This window comes from Pteropus alecto, unplaced genomic scaffold (genome assembly GCF_000325575.1).
Source record: "Pteropus alecto unplaced genomic scaffold, ASM32557v1 scaffold3, whole genome shotgun sequence".
NCBI lineage: Eukaryota > Metazoa > Chordata > Mammalia > Chiroptera > Pteropodidae > Pteropus > Pteropus alecto.
In genome coordinates, this window is record NW_006442484.1 from 56822160 (window position 1) to 56845343 (window position 23184).

General features: G+C 36.6%; 1 protein-coding gene across 1 annotated transcript in view; it reads left to right on the forward strand.

Moving 5' to 3' along the window:
• MYO1B (myosin IB) overlaps positions 1-23184 on the forward strand; it is a 160013-nt gene that overhangs the window by 130660 nt on the left and 6169 nt on the right. The window contains 12 exon segments of the mRNA XM_015596757.2: positions 1729-1929; positions 3588-3681; positions 4526-4675; positions 8322-8390; positions 10109-10195; positions 10491-10577; positions 12339-12425; positions 15559-15633; positions 17033-17167; positions 18996-19102; positions 21587-21719; positions 22071-22223. Coding sequence (XP_015452243.1) covers positions 1729-1929; positions 3588-3681; positions 4526-4675; positions 8322-8390; positions 10109-10195; positions 10491-10577; positions 12339-12425; positions 15559-15633; positions 17033-17167; positions 18996-19102; positions 21587-21719; positions 22071-22223 — 1378 coding nt within the window.

The window sequence follows — 23184 nt, forward strand, 5'->3', positions numbered from 1 at the left end:
ATTATATTGGTAACAATATAAATAGGCAGAATCCCCTAGTTTGATTACAATCAGGTTAGAACATATATTAAGTAAAAATTCTAGTTTCAAAAAAAGATAACCAGGAAGCTCTTTGTGATCAGTTGCTTTTCTTATTCTTAATTGAGTGGACGTCTTTTTAAATTTTTTTTAAAATTCTGTTTTATCGAGGTGTAATTTACATGAGGTGATATGCACAGATCCTAGATGAATGGCTCAATTATTTTTCACCATTGTATACACTTCGGTAACCACCACCTACATCAAGACAGAACTTTCCATCACCCCAGAAAGTTCCTTTATTCCTCTTTCCTTTGAGCGGTTTTAATGTGTCTCTAAGAAGTCTTAATAAACTCTAAGGTTGCAAATATATTATCATATGTTTTTCCAGACTCTATAGTTTCAGATTTCATATTAAGGTCTATATTTTTTCTTATAATTATCCTGTTGTTCTGCCATCTTATATTGAAAAAAAAAAAATCTCTGTCTTTCATTCATTTGACTTGAGGCTTTTATTGAAAATTAATTGAATGTATATATAGGAGGCTAGGCCTTAACCCACTAGTCTGTTCCACTGATCTGTTTGTCTGTCCTTAAGCCAAAGTGTGGACATTATTTTTTTAATGTAAGAGGAAAAGCATATAGAACACCATGGCCAAACGAGGTAAGGTTTAACTGTCCACATATTACATGTATGTGTGGAATTTATTTGAGGTTGTAGCTAGGCAGATGCAAACACCAATATTTCACAGTGTATTAAGAGGATACAGAAATTGCTGTAACTAAATCCAAAAATAACAATGGCCTAAAGAAGACTGACATTTATTTCTTATGTAACTTCTAAGTATAAAAATTCTAGGGCTATAGAGCATCTCCTTCTATTTTGTGGTTTTGCAGTTTTCAGAATGTTTCCCTCGTCCACATGGTCAAAGATAGTTCTCCACCATGTCAGAATTTCCAGGAGCTGTTAGCAGAAGATGAACAAAGTGAGAGCAAGTCCCTATCCTTTTAAGGACACACCTAGAAGTGGTATACATTACTTCTGCTCTGATCCTAGTGGCCAGAATTTTAGTCACATGGTCACACCTAGTTGCAAAGAAGGTTGGGAAATGTTGTCTTTCCTTGGGCAGCAAAGGCAGGAAATACAGGGATATAGGGAGACAGCAGTGTTTTTAATCTTTTTATTGAGATGTATTATATACATACAATATAATAAAGTACATGAATCTTAATTATACAACTTATGGAATCTTCATGTATACACCTATGTAACCCCATCCAGACCAAGATATAAAACATTTCCATCATCCCAGAAGGTTCCCTGGTGCCTATTCCCTTTGATCTCTACCCTTACCTCTTCCCAGAGGTAACAGCAATACTGATTTCTCACTATAGATTAGTTTTGCTTGAACTTCACATAAATGGGATCATAAAATATGTACTCTTTTATGTCAGACTTTCATTCAACAAAGGGCGAGTGATATTTATCCATGTTACTGAATATATTATAGTTGATGTATGTAGTGTTGTGTTAATTTTTAGGTTTTTATAAAATGATTTGAAATAATTTCAAAAGAAATGACCAAGTTTCTCAAGAGTAACAAATAATTACTTCACCACAAAATAAATATATATGATGCTTTGTAAAACACAGACAGATAAATACATAAGAGACAGAATTTAAAACCTAAAATTTTTGTGATCTTTTAGGTGTATCAAACCGAATGATAAAAAAGCAGCACACATCTTCAACGAGGCTCTAGTATGTCATCAGATCAGGTATCTGGGTCTTTTGGAGAATGTCCGAGTGAGGAGGGCAGGCTACGCCTTCAGGCAGGCATATGAACCTTGCCTAGAAAGATACAAAATGCTTTGTAAACAAACATGGCCTCATTGGAAAGGACCAGCAAGGTAAAAAATTAATCGATCATATTTAATAATGACATTTTAAAGCATACAGATAACATGTTGGTTTTTTCACAGGTTCTTAGGCAAAACATTCTATGAAAAGTTGGATGTAATCTCTGTTTTGTACCCTTTTCTATCAGGATACCATTTTGTGCCAATTCTTGATTAATTATAGAAGTCTTGATTTTCTTTAAGGACAAAACAGGGCTTATTGAATCCTCATTTGGAACTTGTGTGTCAATAAAATTTCTAAAATAAGTAATGGTAAGTTAGGAGGGGATTTGTAACTGGTAAATATATTTGTGTAGAATCATAGAAGAGCATCTTGGATCACTGCTCTCAGCTCACTGGAGAATTAACCCCAGGGAGAGTTGGTGGATGGGCATGAGGGTCCCACTTTACCAGGTCTGTACCAATTGAGAAATAATACAGGAGCAGATAGGGTCCAAAGTGTTAATGTTATTACTAGTAAAGCTATGTGGATGGGAGAATATGGCAGAACTCGGGGCCCTATGGCTTTCAGCTCATCTGCCCTGAATTGTACTCACCCATCCAGTGCCAAACAGAGTGCTGGACCACTGCGGGCCCATCCTAGGAAGTAGCCCCCGTGAGTTCTCCACATGCAGAGAGAACGTTAGTGCTAGGGGGTGGGTCACTGCCAAAAAGAAATCAGATCTTGCCTGTGGAATGACCCTTTCTTCTGCTTTCACCAGTCAAAGAAGGTACCCCTTTTCTGTGGGCTATAGACGCCCTCCTGACTACTATAGGAAGGCCAACGTGCCTATTTTATGGGCTTAGGCAGCAACTTGGGGATTTTTTATTTCACTTATACTGGTGTTACCTTCACATTCTCACTGGACTTGGCCTGTCCCAGGAACCTCGACAGTATTAGACACTCACCCTGTGTTATAAGAAGATAAACTCCAGACATATGATTTTGTCTCTGGTGCATAAATCAATACCTAAATAACATAGGATTTGGGTTTCAGTTCCCACTGCTAATTTCCAAGGTATTATGGTTAACATGTACCGCAATACACAGAACATGTGTTCACTCCCTGCCTGGCACTTAGTCCACAGGTTGGTGGGGTGAAGCGAAGTTTAGTTTTAAAGATTGATGTTGAAACCAGGGTCCAGGATGGAGCAGTCAAAGCCAAGTCTAAGCCTCGCTCCCATTATATAAGGCCCATGTTTCATTGTACCCCATTAGTCTGGCTCTTAGCACTGCTCTCTCTCCAGCCCTGCCCACAGTCTGAGGGGCAGGAGCAATGTTTAAAATGTTTTTAAGAATTAACTGAGTGAGTTCAAAATAGATCTGAGTTTCTTGTACAACCTCCAGGCTGTGATTGGTACTCGTTATGGGTATATTTGGTACAAGTCTTGCCTCTGCTAATGAAATCAAGAAATTGGCTTTAATACCACACTTTCTTAGACTATGTAGTTCTGAACCCAAATTTATATTTTTAATGTTTACTGGATTTGGTTGAATTTGTGGAATTCAGTCTTAATAATGCTTTGATAGAAGGACGCTTGTTGCAAAAGCAATTATACTTGGAAATAAAGCTATTTTTTGTACCATTGAGAACCTGATATTATGATTTAAGATAAGATAAACTATTTTTGTAACTCAGAAAACTCATTGTTTTTATTGGTTTTTGTAGGGCTGGTGTGGAGGTTCTGTTTAATGAATTAGAAATTCCCGTGGAAGAATACTCCTTTGGTAGATCAAAGATATTCATCCGAAACCCAAGAACAGTATGTAATCAAAACCTTTATACTTTGAACTTATACTATAATTACACAGGCAGGTTCTTAAAGGATATTTCTGACATTACTGAGATGCTACCAAGAATGCCACATTCTTGTATTTATTTGCAAATGTCCAAAAGAATGGGCAAATAAGGGTAAAGGATAATGGAAGAATGTGTATTTTTTATGAAACCTCAAAGTCTTTTTATCGGATAGGTTGTACAAGAAAGAAACCATAAAGAAACTTTTTATACAACAATAAAACTTGCCTAATTCATAGGAATTGGTGGTAAATTTCAGTCTAGATTTGTAATATCTGAAATATACAAACATTTAAGGAAAGACAACTCAATTATTTAGAGGTACATGAAGGCACTTAAATTAAAATTTTTTAGAAGTTAAAAGGTGCACTTAAAATTATACTTAGTAGAACTCCAAGAAAGTCTTTTTATAAGTGAATAGACTAGAATGAAGTATAATTGGTCTAGCAGTTGCTTGGTAATTGGAAATTTCGAGAATTTGTAAAGTGTTTAAATTGTTTAAGAAAAACTTTGCCAGCATCTCCATTTTATTAATAATCACATCCTCACAGATAGTGTGAAGGCAAACCTATACTCAGTTCAGCGCTTCTCTGATTTGTCGTAAATGCTGAATCATCAGACTCTGAATTCATCAAAATAGTTTTCGCATGGGCTTTTATCCATATTATCTCTAATTCAGACAGTTAGTGATCTTTTTTTCCAATATGGTTGACTCCAACATCATAATATTTTACCTCCTGAGGATATCTTTCTTATATGCCAGGAGTATTTGGTAGAATTTTGAAAAACCACCTATCATTTCTTATTAGTTATTCAAATTAGAAGACCTGAGGAAGCAAAGGCTTGAGGACTTGGCCACTCTCATTCAGAAGATTTATCGGGGGTGGAAATGCCGCACACACTTCCTGTGCTGATGAAAAAGTCAAATCGTGATTGCTGCCTGGTACAGGAGATACGCCGTAAGTCCCCAGCATTTTTAATCTGTAATAATGATGCTTACTCGCAAACATTTGTTAGATACTTAACATGTATGCCATTTTTATGTATGTAATTATCCCAACAACCTCATGAAATAGGTGCTCTTAGGGTCCCTTTTTTTAAAGATGAGAAAACTAAGGCATGAACCATTAAGTAACTTGCCCACAATCACATAGCTACTGAATGGCAGGGATGGGATCTGAATCCAGGACAATTTAAGAGCTCAAGTTCAGTATTCCACACTGCTTCCCACTGATACAGATATAACAGGAAGTCTGCATCTTGAATTTGGTCATCAAATTGAAATAGACAATGTTCTTTAACCCTTTGACTAATTATTTTCCAAAATAATGAGCTATTCTACATTTATTGCAGCAGCACTGAGAATGGTTTTAATCCCAGAAAACTAATGCCACAACTTAGTAGAATTTGGGGTTTAGTTAAAGGGTTAAATTTCCTCTAGTCCTCCAATATTTGGCCCTATTAACTATGGGAAAAGATTCAATAATAAAGTAATTCTATTTAATGGATATGGAATTTCTTCTAGCAGTTTCTTTTCTCACTTGATTATAGAGGTGTACCACAGGTTTGAGGGCATCCCGAAGGTTTATCTCAAGGCTAGCTTTGAACTTGAATTGTGTTCTCACAAAATGAATTTCAGTGATAAGAACATTGCTTCCAAATGCTTTTTCACTCTATACTTTTTCACTAGAGAGTGAGTTGGAAAATGCATTAAATTTGTAGTCAAACCTCCTTTAAGGTATTCTTCCTCTTTTTCAGCCCTAGAGCAGCTTTGGTATAAGTCAGTGTATAATCAGAGCACAACTTATGCTGACCTTTCTCATATAATATATTTTAGTGTATTATTTCCAAGTTTTAGAAATTAATGAGATTCTTAACTGATTAAGCTAAAGAAAAATCGCTTGGTCTTTAAAAGGATATCTTAAAATTTTCTTTCTCTAGTTAAAAGAGTATAACCAACAATACAAGTGTTAATGTATGAACTTATCCAGCTATATTAATGATAGATTTATTCATATGTATTCTGCAAAGGCCCAGAGGACTTGTTGTCACCCAGTATGGCTGCACATGACAGTGATACTCGGCTCTTCTGCAGATTCATAATACTCTACTTTCTGTTTGCCTGAGAAAAGGAAGACCAATAAATAAATAACCAGTCCCTAAGGAACCCTTCTTCTCATTTCTTTTTTTGAGATCATTAACATCCAATTTAGAAGTGTACTGAATTTATCGATCTTGAATTCTACAAATATTTGAAACACCTATTTTTCAGGCTCTGGGGATTGCAGAGTGAACAAGACAACCTAATTTCTGACCTCACAGAGTTTTATATTTGGTGAGGGGCAATATGCAATTAAGCAAATAAATAATCAGAACAATTACAGATTGTGGTTCAATGCTAAGAAAGAAGTAGAAAACTGAGGTAAAGAATAATAGGGATCTGGCATATAACTTTAGATATGATGATCAAAGAAGACCTTCTGGAAGGGGCTACTTCATCAGAAGGATAAGAAGAAACAGCTAAGGCAAAGAACCAAGAATAGCAAGTGGTATTTGCATCCTCCCCGCCACCTGCCACTCCCCAGTATAGAGCTTTTGTTTCTCCATGTTTAAAAAAAAAAAGTCACTAGATGTATCATTAATTCATGATGGTAAGAGTTATAAGCAATATTAATTGTAGACTAAAAACAAGTAATAGCCTAGTTTTTAGGGAAAGTATTAATTTTGCTCTAGTATTGTATCGATTTCAGAATTTGAACTAAATACCTCATCCAGTTAACTAACATGTTTTCCAAGCCAGTGATTAAGCTCAATATTTTCTCTCAACCAGATAACTCAAAGATTTTCTGAATACCCATTTTCAGTTACTGATTCTTTTAAAAATCCATATTCTGTGATAGTTCATGGTTCCTTGAGATGAATTTTAAAGTGAAGTTATTTTCGAGCCATTTGGGAATTAGAAAAGAAAACATGGAGGTACCAAATGGATGTCAGAAGTGATGATCAGATATTGTAGGAAACGTTTGTTCTTACAGCCATGGAATATTGCTCTGTGAGGAATCTTAGAGATTTTCCAGCTCCTCATTTGACAGATGAGGAAACTGAGGCCCAGAGAAGGTAGTGACTTGTCCAAGGTCTGAGTGTCCTCTTTGCCCTTCTCTCCGGTGTCCTCTTTTGTTTTTTTCTGCTGCCCATAGGTCGATAACATCACCTTCCATTTCCTTTGATCTCCCAAAATGTAGCCTAGAGTCTTGGAAGGCATCTCTTCCTACTCAGAGAAAGGGAGCTGAGAAATCTAGGCATTCCAAAGTGTAAGAGTCACAGCATGACTTTAGCACTCTGAAAAGCTAAGAAATTGCATGGCAAATGCCCACATTCTAGTGACTATTCCACAGTAAATACAGTAGAAGCTCTGTTTTCTAGGGATAGTGTCCCAACCACTTCCACTCTCTCAGGCATCAGCCCTAGAGGTAAGAAATGCAGGCTTCTGGGCATTGAGTTTGCTGAGCCAACTCTTGGCCTGGAGCCTTCTGCTTGGAGCCTTACTGGGTCTTTGCTTCCTCACTTGGAAGTAACTTCTGCTGCATCTGAACTGCCTGCTGTGCTTGTATGTCTCCTGGGACCCTGTTCCCATTTCATACAGCTGACTTACATCCACTGTAAGTCCTTGAGTGCATGGATGGAGTCGAATTCATGTTTATATCCTCATGGTTCAATTAAAGGGCTATATGCAGAGTAGGAGCTCAATAAATAAAGCTAAGTCAATTAATAGACATTTACTTAAATTCGTTAGCTGATTTCCCAGTTTGAGGCAGAGTAAAAGCGGCAAATCTAGAAAGAACCGGGGATGTGGAGGCTGGCATGGTGAGATGTGCACAGAGAAAAGAGAACACAGAAACATATGCAGAACTCAGTGTGTATTCATTCTTCAATACGCAGTGTGTATTCATTTAATGTGCATTTACAAAGTAGCTACCGTGTGTTGGACCCTATATTATATAACAGCATAATACAAAGAAGAGATGTTAATTATGGTGGGTCCTGAGACATATAAAAATTAATTATATTTAGCATCCTTAAAACATACTTTGGATTAACTGTACAGACATACCTCAAAGATATTGCGAGTTCGGTTCCAGACCGCAATAAAGCAAATATTGCAATAAAGCAAGTCACACAAATTTTTTGGTTTCCCAGTGCATATAATGTTTACACTATACTGTAGTCTATTAAGTGTACAATAGCATTATATCTAAAAAAACCAAAACCAAAAACAAAAAACCAATGTACATACCTTAATTAAAAAAATAGCCCTCATTTGAGCCTTCAGTGAGTCGTAATCTTTTTGCTGGTGAAGAGTCTTGCCTCAATGTTGATGAAAATGTAATATTTGCAAAGCACAATAAAGCAAAGCACAATAAAACTAGGTGTGCCTTGATAATTTTAGATTTATTGATATTTTGATTTCTTTTCATATTGATTCCCAGAAGAATATGAGTGGTCAAGAGTTCATTGCACTAAGTGAACAAATACTTTTCAATCCTTGCGGTATATTTATTAGATATATAAATAGAGCTGCTAAGATCTTCCCCTTTCATTTTACAGCAACAAAAGAGGTATCAACAGATAAAGAGTTCTGCCTTGGTAATTCAGTCTTATATCCGGGGCTGGAAGGTGAGTTTCAAAGAAGTGAGCCTTATTTATTTGCGGGTTTTTAGGTTCTTCACAAAGGATGATGTCTTAAGCTCACCCTGCAGGGGAGAGCTCCCCATCTCCTGTTTACTCTGTAAACAGTCAGGTGGAAAGAATAAATATTGTGGGCCAAGCTGGGGCCCTGGTGACCATGTCTTGGCTGCTTCCTTCTAACCAGCTTTCTTTTCAAGAGCTTTGTTCTCTGAGCAGGAAGACCTTGAAATAATTCTGTACATGATTTCAGTATCCTCTTGCCCCCTGTTTATGAGGGAAGCTGTAATTCAGAAGGCTGTTACATTGTTGCCTCCCCACCTGTGAGTCCTCCCAGGCCTCAGCACTCCAGCCCAGCACTGCCCATAACTTCCCAGTAACCGTCTTGCTGGCTGCCCCATAATGATCAAAAGATCCTAAGCTCTAGCTGTTCTAGTGGGGATCACAGTGGGCGATCTAGTTCCAGATCCTTCTTGTCAAGGGGTTAGCAAACTACAGCCCACAGGTCAAATTTAGCCTACCTCTTGTTTTCCTACAACCTGAGAGCTAAGAATGTTTTGTATATTTTTTAAGCATTGTTAAAAAGAAAAAAGACAAGAATATTTCATGACATGTAAAAGTTATATGAGATGGTAATTTTGTATAAATATATACATGAAATACCAAGTTTATATAAAGTTTTATTGCTGCACAACCACACTCATTTATTTTATATCTTGTCTGTGGCTGCTTCAGTGTTACAGTGGCAGAGTTAAGTACTTGTGTCAGAGAACACATGACCTGGGAAGCCAAAAAGTTTTACCATCTGGCATTCTACAGAAAAAATTTACTGACCTCTGCTCTGAGTCATAGATACTTCAGAGCCTGTTCTGACCACTGCCCTTTTGAGAGATTTGGTGGAGTAGGCTGGATCTAACAGGGCTCCTTGAAGGTAGTTCCCAGGCCCAGACGCCTTCAGAGGGTAGAGTCCTGGGCCAGGAATCCAGCAATATCAACTGACTTGTGTCTAGGCCTGTGAGTAACCCAAGGACTTGGTAATTGTCTCACAGCAGATGCCAAAGTACAACTTTGAGCACGTAGAGTAAGTGAAATTGCTGCCTTCCTTGACCTAATTATTGAGTCCTGGGTCCAGTCTCCAGTCTAGAGACATCAGAAGCAGGATTCAAGCTCCACTTCCAAGTCAGGGATTCTCCTGGCACCCACAAAACCAGGTTTTAGCAGCTACTGGATAGAAGCCACTGGTTTGGGACCAGTGGAAATTGTATTTTAACAAATTTTTAAACATCTGTTGAATTAAAAATGCAGCTATAGTTATATCCCTGGACAACTAATAAAAGTGATCAAATAAATTTAGAGGATTATTGGAGATCTTCCAACCTCATTCTGAAAACTACTCCTTTTATTCGATGTGCACCAGCTTACATTGCTGTCTGTGGTCACATTTGTTTCCTGTCACATATTAGGATATGGGAGGCTGCTGTCCCAATCTGGTTCGGGGGCTACTCCTTTGTGCTTCATGATGTTTTGATTTACCACCTTCTCATAGTCCCTTTTGGGCTAATAAGCAACTTCTTTTCTTGATTTAAGCTATTAATTTTTCACTTGAGAATGTGTATTATGACTGTCTCTTCATGTATTTTTTATTTGAATCACTATGGATTCCAGTTTTTGGTTGACTTTCTATTTTTCCGGGTGATTTTGCACCTCAGGCCCGAAAAATCCTGCGAGAACTGAAGCATCAAAAGCGCTGCGAGGAAGCTGCCACCACCATTGCTGCATATTGGCATGGTACCCAGGTAGGCCACAGACCACCCCCAGGAAGGCAGGGGTTCGGGAGTAACGTGTGGAACAATGGATCCTCTCGGACCCTCTCCTTCGGGGACAAAAAAATGTTTCACTGGCTTAAGCTACTGAGCACGCATTTGCCTCTTGCTCTTTGCAACATTTTGGTGTGGGGCGGTGGCACACGCTTTTGCGTTTAGCGTTTACTGTTTGTTGGTGACCAGTGTCTTTCTTCTTTCTCCATTGAAAAGCAGCAGTAACCTTTCCTGCCTTAAACTTTTCTGTAACTCCTTTTCACATGCATCACAGGCACGAAGGGAACTGAGCCGGCTGAAGGAGGAGGCTAGGAATAAACATGCTATTGCAGTTATTTGGGCTTACTGGCTTGGATCTAAGGTACTTTACATGCACATCTCATCACTCCATCCTCAAATCTGCAATAATCAGTCTGTAGTTCTAGAATATCAGGGGATGAACGACTATAATTAATAGTGGCTCATACTGGTGCATGGCCTAGCAGCTGGGTCTAATAAACCTGGAGATGTTAGTGTCAGCAGTACATGGTAGGAAGCTTACGCATGTACAGGCAAAAAAGACTAATTGCTTACTAATGAGACACTAGTTGCTGTTTTTTTAAACTCTTAAGAAATAACATGCATGTTTAATTTTTGCTTTTTTTTTAAAATTCCTTTTTCTCTTTCCTGACATATAGTTGTAGTTTCTAGAGATTTTGGGGGCAGGGGAGCATGTTGAGAATGTTCAGGTTTGGGCCTTATTTGGTTTTCTGCAATATATTGACAACAGAAACTCTTTTAACGCATGCCTTAATTATTAATCTATGAATGAAACTTTTTTAGGCTCACTGTGGCAGCTATTGATGATTATAAGCAAAATATTATATGTGGAAAGAATCATCATCTGTGATTTAACAGAAAGCTGTGTTCATGCAAAGCTAGCTTTAATTGCCACTGAAGAATCCCAGGAATTTCAGCATCAGCTGTTTGTTTTCAGAAACAAAGGCCTCCCAAAATGCTCTTGCTAATCCCCAGGCAGAGTCGTGGGCTCTGTGAACATTTCACAAACCCCAAGGGACAAGAGTTTTAGATGTTTTCGTTACTTAGAAAATCAAAGGTCATCTCTGCTAAAAATGTGTATTCCAGTTAGAAACACGAATATCAGTATAGTCCTATGTTTTTAAGTCTACCTTGTCAGCATTATAAGCCCATCTTGTGAGTGAAATGAGAAAAGCAACATTTGGCCCATGTTGCCTAAAACTCATCAAAGTTGTTCATTTGTGATTTCTCTTGAAAATCAGCGAAGAACAAACTAGTCCCTTTTATAAGCAGAGGACAATGTCCTAGCAGAGGCAGAGGGACTTTTAGAGAGAATTAACCCTGAGATTTCTGCACTGAGTGAGCTCATTTCCCAGTCTGAGTTTAATGTAATAAAAAATCAAAGCCTGTCTATTCCTTTCTTTTAAAATGACATGGCTTAGATTAATGTTTCTCTAATATTAATTTTTTAAACCTATAAGTTGTTCCATTTTTTATCTTGTTTCAGTATATTTCCTCGTTTGGGGCCTTAGCTAATATTGAATTTCGATACATGCTACTTCTAGTTTGCTACTTGGAAAGAATTTCAAGTTTTATGGGTTTTTTTGAACTTTAGGAGAACAACTTTTATTCTTTCCAGTTTTCTAAATAGTTATTCACCAGAGATGTCTTTTTATACATCCAAATTAATGAACTCAGGAATTCCCTCCACTCCTCACCCCCCACCCCACCCCGTTGTGCTGGCAGCAAAGGGAAGTCTACTGAAATTATTAGGAGCCACTCATAGTTCTAAAGGTTTGATAAAGGAGGGAGGGAAAACAGGGGAGAAAAAAGGAGAAGAATGAAAATAAGGGGTCGGAGGAGTGCTTACCTTGGGTACCACACAGATTGCCCTCCTCTGAAACAGTCTCAGCTTACTAAAAATAAAGGGATTGCACCAGCCTGACACTGATTCTTTGGGTTTAAATGATTATGCACCGTTCCTCTATCATTCTGAAATCCTTATTCATAAATTGGCTCTTCTATTTGGCGGGGTGTCTTTTCCTGGTCATTTGTGCTGTCTGCGTTGGGCTGTCTCTTTTATTTACCATCTAAAACATTCTAGGCTCGAAGGGAGTTGAAACGCTTGAAGGAGGAGGCTAGGCGTAAGCATGCTGTTGCTGTCATTTGGGCTTACTGGCTTGGACTGAAGGTACTTCCTCAACCCCTTCTTTCTGTCCAGAGTGAACTCAATAAAGCCTAGCATCTACTAACCCTGAGGAAATGATTGATTATGCTTACTGATGGTCTGCACAGTCTTTTACAATGTCATCTTGCCTAATTTTGTTTCTTTTTGAGAATAAACCTGTACACTAATATTTTCTAATTTTATTGTGGTGTATTTCTTTAAATAATAGATTTAAAGTGATAGCAATGTAGCATATTTTATCCAAGACATTTTCTTATCCAAGTTCTGTTTTATGTTGTTGGTTTTTTTTTTTTTTTAGGAGGACGAAGTGCCTTTTTTTTTTTTTTTTTTTTTTTTTTTTTAATTCATGAGACAGAATCACAATAGTTGAGCTAAAAGCTGATCCACCGTCTACTGTGACCAGCCAGGGGATATCAGGCTTTTGTTTCCCTTTTTCTGCTTATTCTGCTACAATGATGGCTCCTGAAGCAGAGCTTTCTTCAAAGTGACCATTATTCTAATTGTTCTCTAATTGTTCAGCATAGAAACCAAGAGGTTTCATTTAAATTTACAGATTTAGATGAGTAAGACCAGCAGTGGATCATTCAGGTTAAGGAAAACTTTAAATTCAAATGTCTTCTGGTTCAGGGCAGGGTTTACTTCAGAGTGATGCTTGCTTGTTTAGGTGAGGATGCATGTAAGTAAATAGGATTCTGGGCTCCAGAAAGCCTTAAGAACACCTTCAGAGAGGATAATGATTTTGTCTTCCGAATATTTAACTACTCATCACCTTAGGGAGCCATCCATACTGTCTTTTGGGGATAATAAGGCCCTATTGACACTATTGTTAGTTATTTTTACTTTAATATTATAACAATTCATCTTTTTCTAAATATTTGAATATCATCCAGGAAACCATTGACTCTGAATCTGAACAGCATTAGCAGTATCCATAAACACTGCTTTGAATAATCTGCATTTTTCCCTGAATGTTTAGCTTATAACCTTTTAGAAAATTAAACTTTTTGATTATATTGACTATTCATCAAGTAATTTCTGAAGTAATTAAATAACTATGAATTAAGATGTTGTTTCAAGAACTACTTTTTAAAAAAATCATAACTAAGGATTTTATTTCCCATTTTATTTACATGTTTGAGTTTACATTCTAATTTTCATAAATGGAAAGAACAAACAACATCGAGTCAAGATCTTTACTCTGTAATGACTTCTACCAGCACCATCACGTTTATCTTCAGTTTTCTGGGTTTAACTAACTGCATATAATTTCAAAAATACTTTCGTATTAGTAATGTGTGCTAGCAACCTATAAGCCAAGTTGAGTTTGTAGGTGAATTCTATTTTAGCTGAAGTTAACTGAGCTAATTAGACATAACTGTCTTTTTTTTCCAGTTTCAGACAAAACAGAAGTATTTTCATGTTTAACAGAACCATTATTATTGTTATGAAGTAAAGTTATACTTCTTTGAAGTCGAAGAATGTAATAATTTTGTACTTTTTATTATAAAGAATTGTTGATAATGATCAATAGTTTTGCCCTTTTAAGGGACTTGATTCTTATAGAATTGATTATAAAGTTCAGTGGACCCTTTTGGGACTCCAGAGTCCATGATGGAAACCTATTCTGTATGTCAACATGTTGTCACTAGGTAGCTATTGTTTCAGGAGAACGGGCCTGTCCTATGAATATCAAAAAACATGTTGCAGTGAGCTCAGTTACAATGACCTTCAGCTAAATGTAGTAAGACTTCTAGTATATTTCTAAGGATATGTTTTCATGAAACCTTACTTCTTTAACTTCTGCTTTCCTACACTATTATAACTTCAGGAGCCAATTAATAGGTATCAATTCTCCCTTTCCCTCTAAGCTTGTAAGTTTGAAATCTGAAATGCTTATGAATCGAACAACTCCATGGCTATAAGAGAAATGATAATCGGTAACATAGAATATGAATAAAAGGAAGCACTGTCTGTCTGATGTGTGGAAGAATTTTTTAAACCTGAGTAAAATGCAGGTGTAGAGAATGAGTCTGGCACTCAATTGCCCAGAGGGACCAGGTCACATGGGTAAGACAAGTAGCGGGTGGAAGGTGGATTAGAATGATGGGGCCTCATGTGGTTTGGAGCATGCAGCTAGCTACTTGGTCCTTGTCATGTGGGGATGGGGCTCACTGTTGCTAGATCTTAGAAAATTTTAAGAGAAACTTGTAGTCCGAATTCCTATGTGAAGTTGTTAATTTAAAATATGCATATAAAACATTTTTCTACAAACTGAATTTGGTTAGTATGTTGCTAATTTACCACCCCTAATGTAGAAATATTTTGAACATGTGCAGTTAAACCCAGAGCAGTAAAGACAAAAGAAAGAGGTACATAAAGTCTGAATTATTCAGAATGGCTGATATTTTGCTAAATTCTAACTCTCCCATTTATGGCTGGATAATAAAAATATTTAAGTTTTCAATTTAAAAATTATTCATTCATTCAGCAGACACCTCCCTCAGTTATTTTATTGGTTAGACATTAGTATACAATGTAAATAATGACAGTGTAACAACAAAGAAATAGGTAAACTAAAACTATAATATAACATCTTAAGCAGAGTTATAGTATTCATTAGAAAAACTGGTAAGAGTAGGGATGAGAGATCAATGTCATTAAATGAAAGATAATGGTAGTTCAAAAATTTTTTTTTTTTTTTTTTAATTCTTAGTTACCTTCAGTTCTCAGTGTATAGTACTGAAATCCTATCTTTATATATAAGGCATTTTTTGCCTTTTGCAAGCAATTTGAAGTGAAAATTACCTTATATAATTTTCTGAAATGTATTTTGATTTGTGATGAGTTTGCAGCTATACCTGTAAAATGTTTTTTGTCACATCATCAGGTTCTTTAAAAACTAGTTAAGAATATTTAAAATATCAACATATTCCGGTATTATAATTTTGCATCTCTTAATTTCTTTTTCTCTAACTTAAAATCCACTGTGTCAACATGCTTCAATTATTTTACTACATCAAGAGAGGCACTTACAAATTTACTTATTCTACCTATTTTCATTTTGAATAGAGGTGTATCTTCTTTATGGGCATCTGCTGGCCACATATTAACCACTGCATTCTTCTTCTTTTTAAAGGTACGTAGGGAATACAGGAAATTCTTCAGAGCCAATGCTGGAAAGAAAATTTATGAATTTACGATTCAGAGAATTGTAAGTTTACATTTTGTATATGACTCATTAGCATTATTGGATTAACTAGCTAATGGGACCAACTCAATAATTTATGACTTATTTGAGAACAAATCATAACTGTGACCCTGAGAGATTGTGACTTTTTAAAAAATCATTTCCCCTCAAATTCAGGCAGAATTCTGTCAGAAAGAGTTATTTGTGGCCTGTACATAATTAATAAAATGTTCTTATTTGACAGAGAGAGCATACTTTGAGGGAAGCGAACTCAAGAAAGCCAGGTGTCTTAGTTCAGGCTGCTACAACAAAAATACCATAGACCGGGTGGCTTAAACAATAAACCTTTATTCCTCACAGATCTGGAGGCTGGGCAGCCCAAGATCAGGGTGCCAGCATGGTGTGGTTCTGGTGAGGGCCTCTTCTCATTTTCCTCACAATGGCAAAGAAAAAGAGAAAGAGAATCAAGCTCTTTTCTGTCTCCTCTTTTAAGAGCACCAGTCTCATCATGGGAGCTCCACCCTTATGACCTCATCTAAATGTAATTACCTCTCAAAGGCCCCGTTTCCTAATGCCATCCCACTAGGGGTTGGGGTTTCAGCATATGAATTTGAGGGAAATACACCACCAAACTGCTGCTGCAAGGCAAGTTTGGCAAACAAGTTAGTGAGTAGAGAGGTGAAGGAGAGCAAGGCTGTGCCAGTCTGCCAGGACAGACTCTAAAGTTCCCCTCTGCCTTTCAGAGGAGTACAAACTCTGGAGCTAGCTTGCTCTGCCACTACAGATGTGTGACTTGGGCAAGTTCCTTAACTTCTAGGAGCCTGATTTCATCATCTGTAAAATAGGGATAACAGTAGCACTGAGCTCATAGATTAATTATAAGGATTAAAATGAAATAACAGTATAAAGCTCTTAACAGTGCCTGGCCCATACTAAGTACTGTTGAGCAGTGCTGTCCAAGAGAACTTTCCATAGTGAGGAAAATGTTTTATACCTTTGTGGTACAGTAGAATAGCCACTAGCAACATATATGGCTGTTGAACACTTGAAATTTAACTAATGTGATTGATGAACTGGATTTTTAATTTTATTTAATTTTAATTACTTAAAATTTAAATATAAATAACCACATGTGACTAATGGCTAAAACGGTACAGCTGGCTACTGTTAGCTGGTGTTAGTATTAGTGTAAATGTTAATATTAGTGTTATTAGTCTTCTCTCTTAAACATTTGGTAGAGCTCAGATTTCCCCAACCAATACGAAGAGTGGGATAGAGACTTTCCAGAGGAGTTTCAGAAGTTTATGGACTAAAACGTGCTAAATTCCACTAAAGACTGCTTTGTTTGATTCTGGTTTATGTAAAACAATATTTTTTCTCATGTATTTTACTCATCTGGTATTTTCTGTCAAACCCAATTCAGGTGCAAAAATATTTCTTGGAAATGAAAAATAAGATGCCTTCCTTATCTCCAATAGACAAGAATTGGCCATCAAGACCTTACCTATTCTTGGATTCTACTCACAAGGAACTAAAAAGGATTTTCCATTTGTGGAGGGTAAAAAAATGTCTTGTTATGTTTTTTCGGAGACTTCTTATCATATATTTTGAGCGTTTGAGAAGTGTTTTATGGAAGCAGATTTTTACCAAATTCTTCCTCTAGCCTGGAGGAGAATTACTTGAGAACTTTGATATTTTTCAATCACGCACTGTACTTGGCCTTCGTGAGAAAGCCTAGAGCAGCCAGGTGTCCTGCTGGTAGTTTCTCTGTGGTTGGAAACGGGGTGGGGAGCAGATGGCTGCATTGTCTTTCCCTTTCAGATTCCGGTTACTTTCAAGTAGTTCAGGTTTTTTTGTTTTTGTTTTTGTTTTGTTTTGTTTTCCATTCTATCTAAAAGAATCATAGTAAATAGGAAATAAAAATCATTAAATTTGAACATTTGAACATCTTCACACGATGTAGTTAAATCCTGCAAGTTAGGAGTTTACTTTGGTAAGATTTATTGAACGCATACAGACATACATGTGAACTCAGACGTTTTGATGGACTAGAAAAAAAGCTTTAAAATCCCCTCAGAGACATTAAAGGGATTAAAATTTCTATTTGATGTTGCCTTATATTTTGGCTCACTCAATTTTATATGAGAGCATAACATGTAATTTAGGTGTTGCCTGGCATGGGGTACTTGTTTAGGTGTTGACTTTATTTTAATAACTTAGTTGATAAATGGAATGCTAAATACATATAGGTATCAGAAATAATAAAATCATTGGATTGAAGGCCTTATATTTAGTAAGTGAATGACTGATGGCTACATCTTCTGGGAGAAACTCTTTTTTGCCCAGGAATGTAGGCTTGTTCCTTACGAGAATCATGTATGTGTAGAGTGACAGCGTCACTAATTAGTGTAATGGTTGGTACCAGCACAACATATGAAACTGGATTCTGAGTTCTGTTTCCTAACTTAGTGAGTCAATTTGGAGAGATTCACCAATGTTTCATGTTCATCTCCCCTTTTGAGTCTGACACAGAAACTATTTTCAGAAGTAACGATGGGGAGTTGCTCATGCTGGGGGCCTGCTCTGCCTCTGCCCTCCCCTGGCTCCGAATCTCACCCTCACTTCCCTCAGATGGCGGGTGGAGAATGAGAGAGGTGTGTTTATTCCTGAAAGGGTGGGCAGCAGTGCTAACATCCCTTTATACAGTTATGTTGGTGGTTCTCAACCACATCTGTTACTAAATTTTTTAGAGAGGTCATCTAAAAAACTTGGCCCTGCTCCTCCCACCACCCCCTGTCTCCTTTCATTGCAATCTCAGAATTGGGGTGAAGAGGAGATTTCTCAGGTCTCATGTCCACATTGTAAAATGGTAGTAGGGGATTTGGAACAGTGTTTTTCAAACTGTAGGGTCATAGCACATTTCTGGGTCATGAAATCAATTTAGTAAGCTACAACCAACATTTTTAAACGAAATAGAATAGAAAATGATAGAGTGCGTGACGTATTGAAAGGATAAGTATTGTGTGTGTGTAAATGTGTGCACCAGCTTGTGCTGTATGATGTTTTTCTCACTGTGAATCTGTAAGAGTGTGGCAGCCTCAGGACTGAAGGATACCCAGGGACTGACGTCATCGTGGGAAGAAACGACACCCCCATCAAGGCCTAGGCCAGCAGAGCCCTTGTATGTTTTGAAGAAGCATCCCAAATTCTGCACTATAAGCAATGAAACCCACAAAAGAAAAATGCTATTGTCTTTTTAAGTGAATATTTTATACACATTCACTCTTATTCTTGCTGCTGTTAAATTGGTTTATTATATGTAAGAATGAGTAATGATTTATTTATATAAGCAATATCTTTTTTTCTTTTTTTTTTGTATCTCACAGTGTAAAAAATACAGGGACCAATTCACAGACCAGCAGAAACTTATTTATGAAGAGAAACTAGAAGCCAGTGAACTCTTCAAAGACAAGAAGGCTTTATACCCATCTAGGTACTATGGCTTTGCTTTACTCATAAAAGTCAATATTTTAAAAGTTTCTCAAATATATTTGTAGGTCTTTTCTAGTAGGGTTTGATTTCAGTAATACACGAGAAATTTTTAATTCTATGAATTATTTTATGAGCAGCTGGATATGAATAACACACACATTGGAGCAAGGGCTTCTGAACTATAATGAAATGAGATTACCTTTATTGATTTTATTCCATTGTCATAAGCTTGAACACTTAACTAAATAATTGGAAGTCACCAATAATGGGGAGTCACCATTTAAAAGAATATATAGTATAGGCTATTCAGATAAATTTACATTGGAAATTCCTGTTAGTTTTCCATGGTTTTTAGAGACTATGTGATCATTTAGAATTCCAATTTCTGTTGGCCATAAACTGCAATCACCATTCCAGTCTTCCTACTTTATTTAATAAGCTGGATCAGAATCTCATTTTTAAGATAAATGAAAAGACGAGCTAGCATATCACTTTTTGAGTGTTGGTTAAGCACTGGCCGTTGGTGGCCTTTGGTCTGCTGACTCATTGAGCATGACTGGTGGCCTGTGCAGCAAGTTCAGTTCCTTTAGTATAGATACCAAGTACTCAGTGAAAGAAGGAACACTGATTACAAGTTTGCCCAGTGAACTCCTTGGTAAAGACTGCTTATCTCACATTTCCTAAGTTCATCATTTCCCCGCAGAATTCCTATCCCTTTTTCATCTGGTATTTATTAAAAAAAAAAAAAAAAACCCCTCCTAAAATCAGTTCCCGAGTATTCCCTCTCTTTTTTGACGGTTTCTTTATAAAAAAAAAAAAAAAAAAAAAAAAAAAAGATTGTATAATTTCAAGCCAAATCTATAACAGCTTTTAGTTTCTCCCAAAGAATGGCCTAGAAATAAAAATGCATTATATGCTAAGTATATTTACATTTATTACATATGGTGTGTTTATATTCTCTATGTCTTCACACATTTGAAAGCTCTTCCTTTTAAAGGATTAAAGAACATTAAGTTGCCAGACTCATTTGGTTTAAATATTTTAAATGACACAGATTCCTTGGTCAGCTGATTTGGCTGTTTGAGGTGGTATATACTTTCCTAAGTTAAATAGTGTCAAAATTCAAAGTTGTCCAAAGTGCCTGCTATCTGTAGCATATTCAAATAGAAAAATTGTCTCTGCTTTCTCCAGCAACTAATTTTATTTAACTTTTTCTTTATATATTTTTAAATTACAGAGTAATCTTCTTAATTAACATTCCCTCTGGATGACTCTTCAGAAACTGGGGAGAGAAAAATGCATTTTTGAAGAAACAAATTCAAAGGCTCTTAGCACTCTTTATTAAAAACATGTTTGATTATGAACAACAACAAAAAATATTAACGTCAAGCCAATTTTTTTCTGAGTGGGCGGAGTGTTTCATCAGTGTTCAGGGATAGTGGCACACTTACCCCTACAGCAGTTTGAGGAGTGGAATAATTTACCCTCCCACCACTGTGTGAAGCAGCAGCCTTCATGGGTGCGGGCCTTTCCTACCCTGGTTGCTGTGAAACACTGACCACCCACGTGGATTTTTCTTCCCCATCCTCCACCTACAACACAGGCATGTAAAGTTGTATTTGCAAATGGCCAGAACTTTATAGCTCAAAATGAAGCTGCAGAGTTGGGTTTTGTTGTTGTTGTTGTTTGGGTTTGTATTGTTTTGTTTTGTGTCTTTGAAGAAGCTACCCTGACTGTCTCACCACAATTCTTTAGGGAAATTGATATTTTAGTGTTATGTGCACGATTATGCCTTTTGTAAGAAGTAGCTTGTTTGAAAGAAAACTGCTCTGATTCTAAATGTTGACCTTGGCCACTTCTCTCCATCGAGGGGTGTATCCTAGGAGGAAAGGCCTGATTTTTCTTTCATATATTGCCTCTTTAGAGCCAGAATTACATGATAATGTTAGTTGTTCTATAGTTTTCTCTGAAGTGATTGCTCTAGATCTGTTTTTTTCCCAGAAGGCCTATTGATTTTCTTACTCTCAAGAAAAAGAAATTTTTTTCTTTGGATCAGGTGATGGTATGATTTGTGCTTTTTTCCATTGCTACATATTGTTTAAAGGCATTTATACATTTTTTTTTTGTGGGTAGCTGTCAGCAAATTAGAAGGAATTGTCTTTTCTTTTACATGAGACCCTGGGCTTGGGTTGTAGTTGTCATTCTTGTGATTTCTATATTGATTATTCCATGTGATAAGATTTTTATCAAAGTCCCACCTACCAAATGCCATGATCACATTAAAAATATATCTGAAATAGGGTTAAGTTTCCATTTCCAGTTTATATTTAGGACAGGTACAAGTATAATGTATAAAATATATCAAGTAAGTTAACTTTTTGTGAAGCTGTCAGACACTCTTTGGAATCAATTGACTTGTTATCTTTTTCCAGTGCTGCTTCCATTTGCAATCACTTCTAATGTGAGGGAATTTTTTTCCCTTTAGCGTTGGGCAACCATTCCAAGGGGCTTACCTGGAAATCAATAAGAATCCCAAATATAAGAAACTCAAAGATGCCATTGAAGAAAAGATTATCATTGCTGAAGTTGTGAACAAAATTAACCGTGCAAATGGGAAGGTAAAAATGCTAACCCTGAAGACTTGTAAGAAGTGTTTTATCAGTTGGGACAGTCATCTTTAGTTTTTTGAGTGTTAAAACTTACATTTTATATTCTCAGCAGAGTTACTGTGAAGGGAGCTGTTTTCCCTTACCTTTATTTAAGCTTAAGTGGAATTTTGCTTGTTTTCTGAAATTTTTATGAATTAAAATACATCGTCTCTGTCTTTTAGTGTGTTCTTGGTTTATATAGGTATGCACACTGAAAGATATTGGAATAAAATGTGTATTTCTGCAAATAGCTAATGCTTTAAACCAGTGGGCCATTTTTGGGGTATTGATTTTACATCCTTTTTTTGTTTTTTGTTCTAGAGTACATCCCGGATTTTCCTCTTAACAAATAATAATCTCCTTCTTGCTGATCAAAAGTCTGGACAGATCAAGTCAGAAGTTCCCCTGGTGGATGTGACCAAAGTATCGATGAGCTCACAGAATGATGGCTTCTTTGCCATCCACCTCAGAGAGGTAAAGATTCGACTACTGACTTGACTGAAAGATCTCTGCAATTGTCCAATCTCTCAGCCATTGATTTAAAATTTTCCACATCGAATAATCCTATTACATGAAGTTTATATATCCTTATTATTGATTTGCAAATTTTGGCTGTATTGACTCCGATGTAAATCTCAGGCTTGGTTTTTCAGTAATTGAATAAGATTAATCACTTTTATTGCCTTGTTCACTTGAGTTCTAATTTTCCTGAATAGCTTTTGTTTACACCCACTATGGTGTCCATTATTTTGAAACTATTGCAAAGGAGTATCCAGATGTTTTAAATTATGCTTCTTCCTGCTATTTCTTCTATATACCAATTTAGTGAATGTCTTCTTCATTTTTAATTTGGGAGTTTTTATTAAAGAATGTAACTACAACAAACAACTGCCTAATAATTTGGACCTAAAGATTTTTTAATGTTATGTGCTTTTAGCTTGACCGAGACCACCTGACTTGAATTGGTTAAGCAGTGGTTAAGAATATAAGCTCTGGAGTTTATATTCACTAACTTTACAATGACCTCGGCCGAGTCATTTCGCTTTCATGTGCCTTCCTAATTTTTCTCCTCTTTAAAATGGGGATGATAACAGTACCTACTTCATAGTGTTAAAAGGATTAAATGAAATACTATGTAAAGTGCTTAACGTAACACTTGTCACCTAATAAATAGTCACTGAATGAGCAGATATCAGCGAATAGTAATCATATTTAGGAACATGCACCTAGCTAATAGTGCACCTATCTAGCTGATTCTAAACTTAGAAAGACTACAATAAGCTTAGTTATCCTGTTTTCCCAACTGTGAATCTTAACCTAAATGGAGCACATCAGATCCTATGTCAGTAATTCTGAACCTCGATTACACATTAAATAACACTAATGCCCTGGCCATACCCCCAGTTCAACCAAATCAGAGCTTCTTGGAATGGTA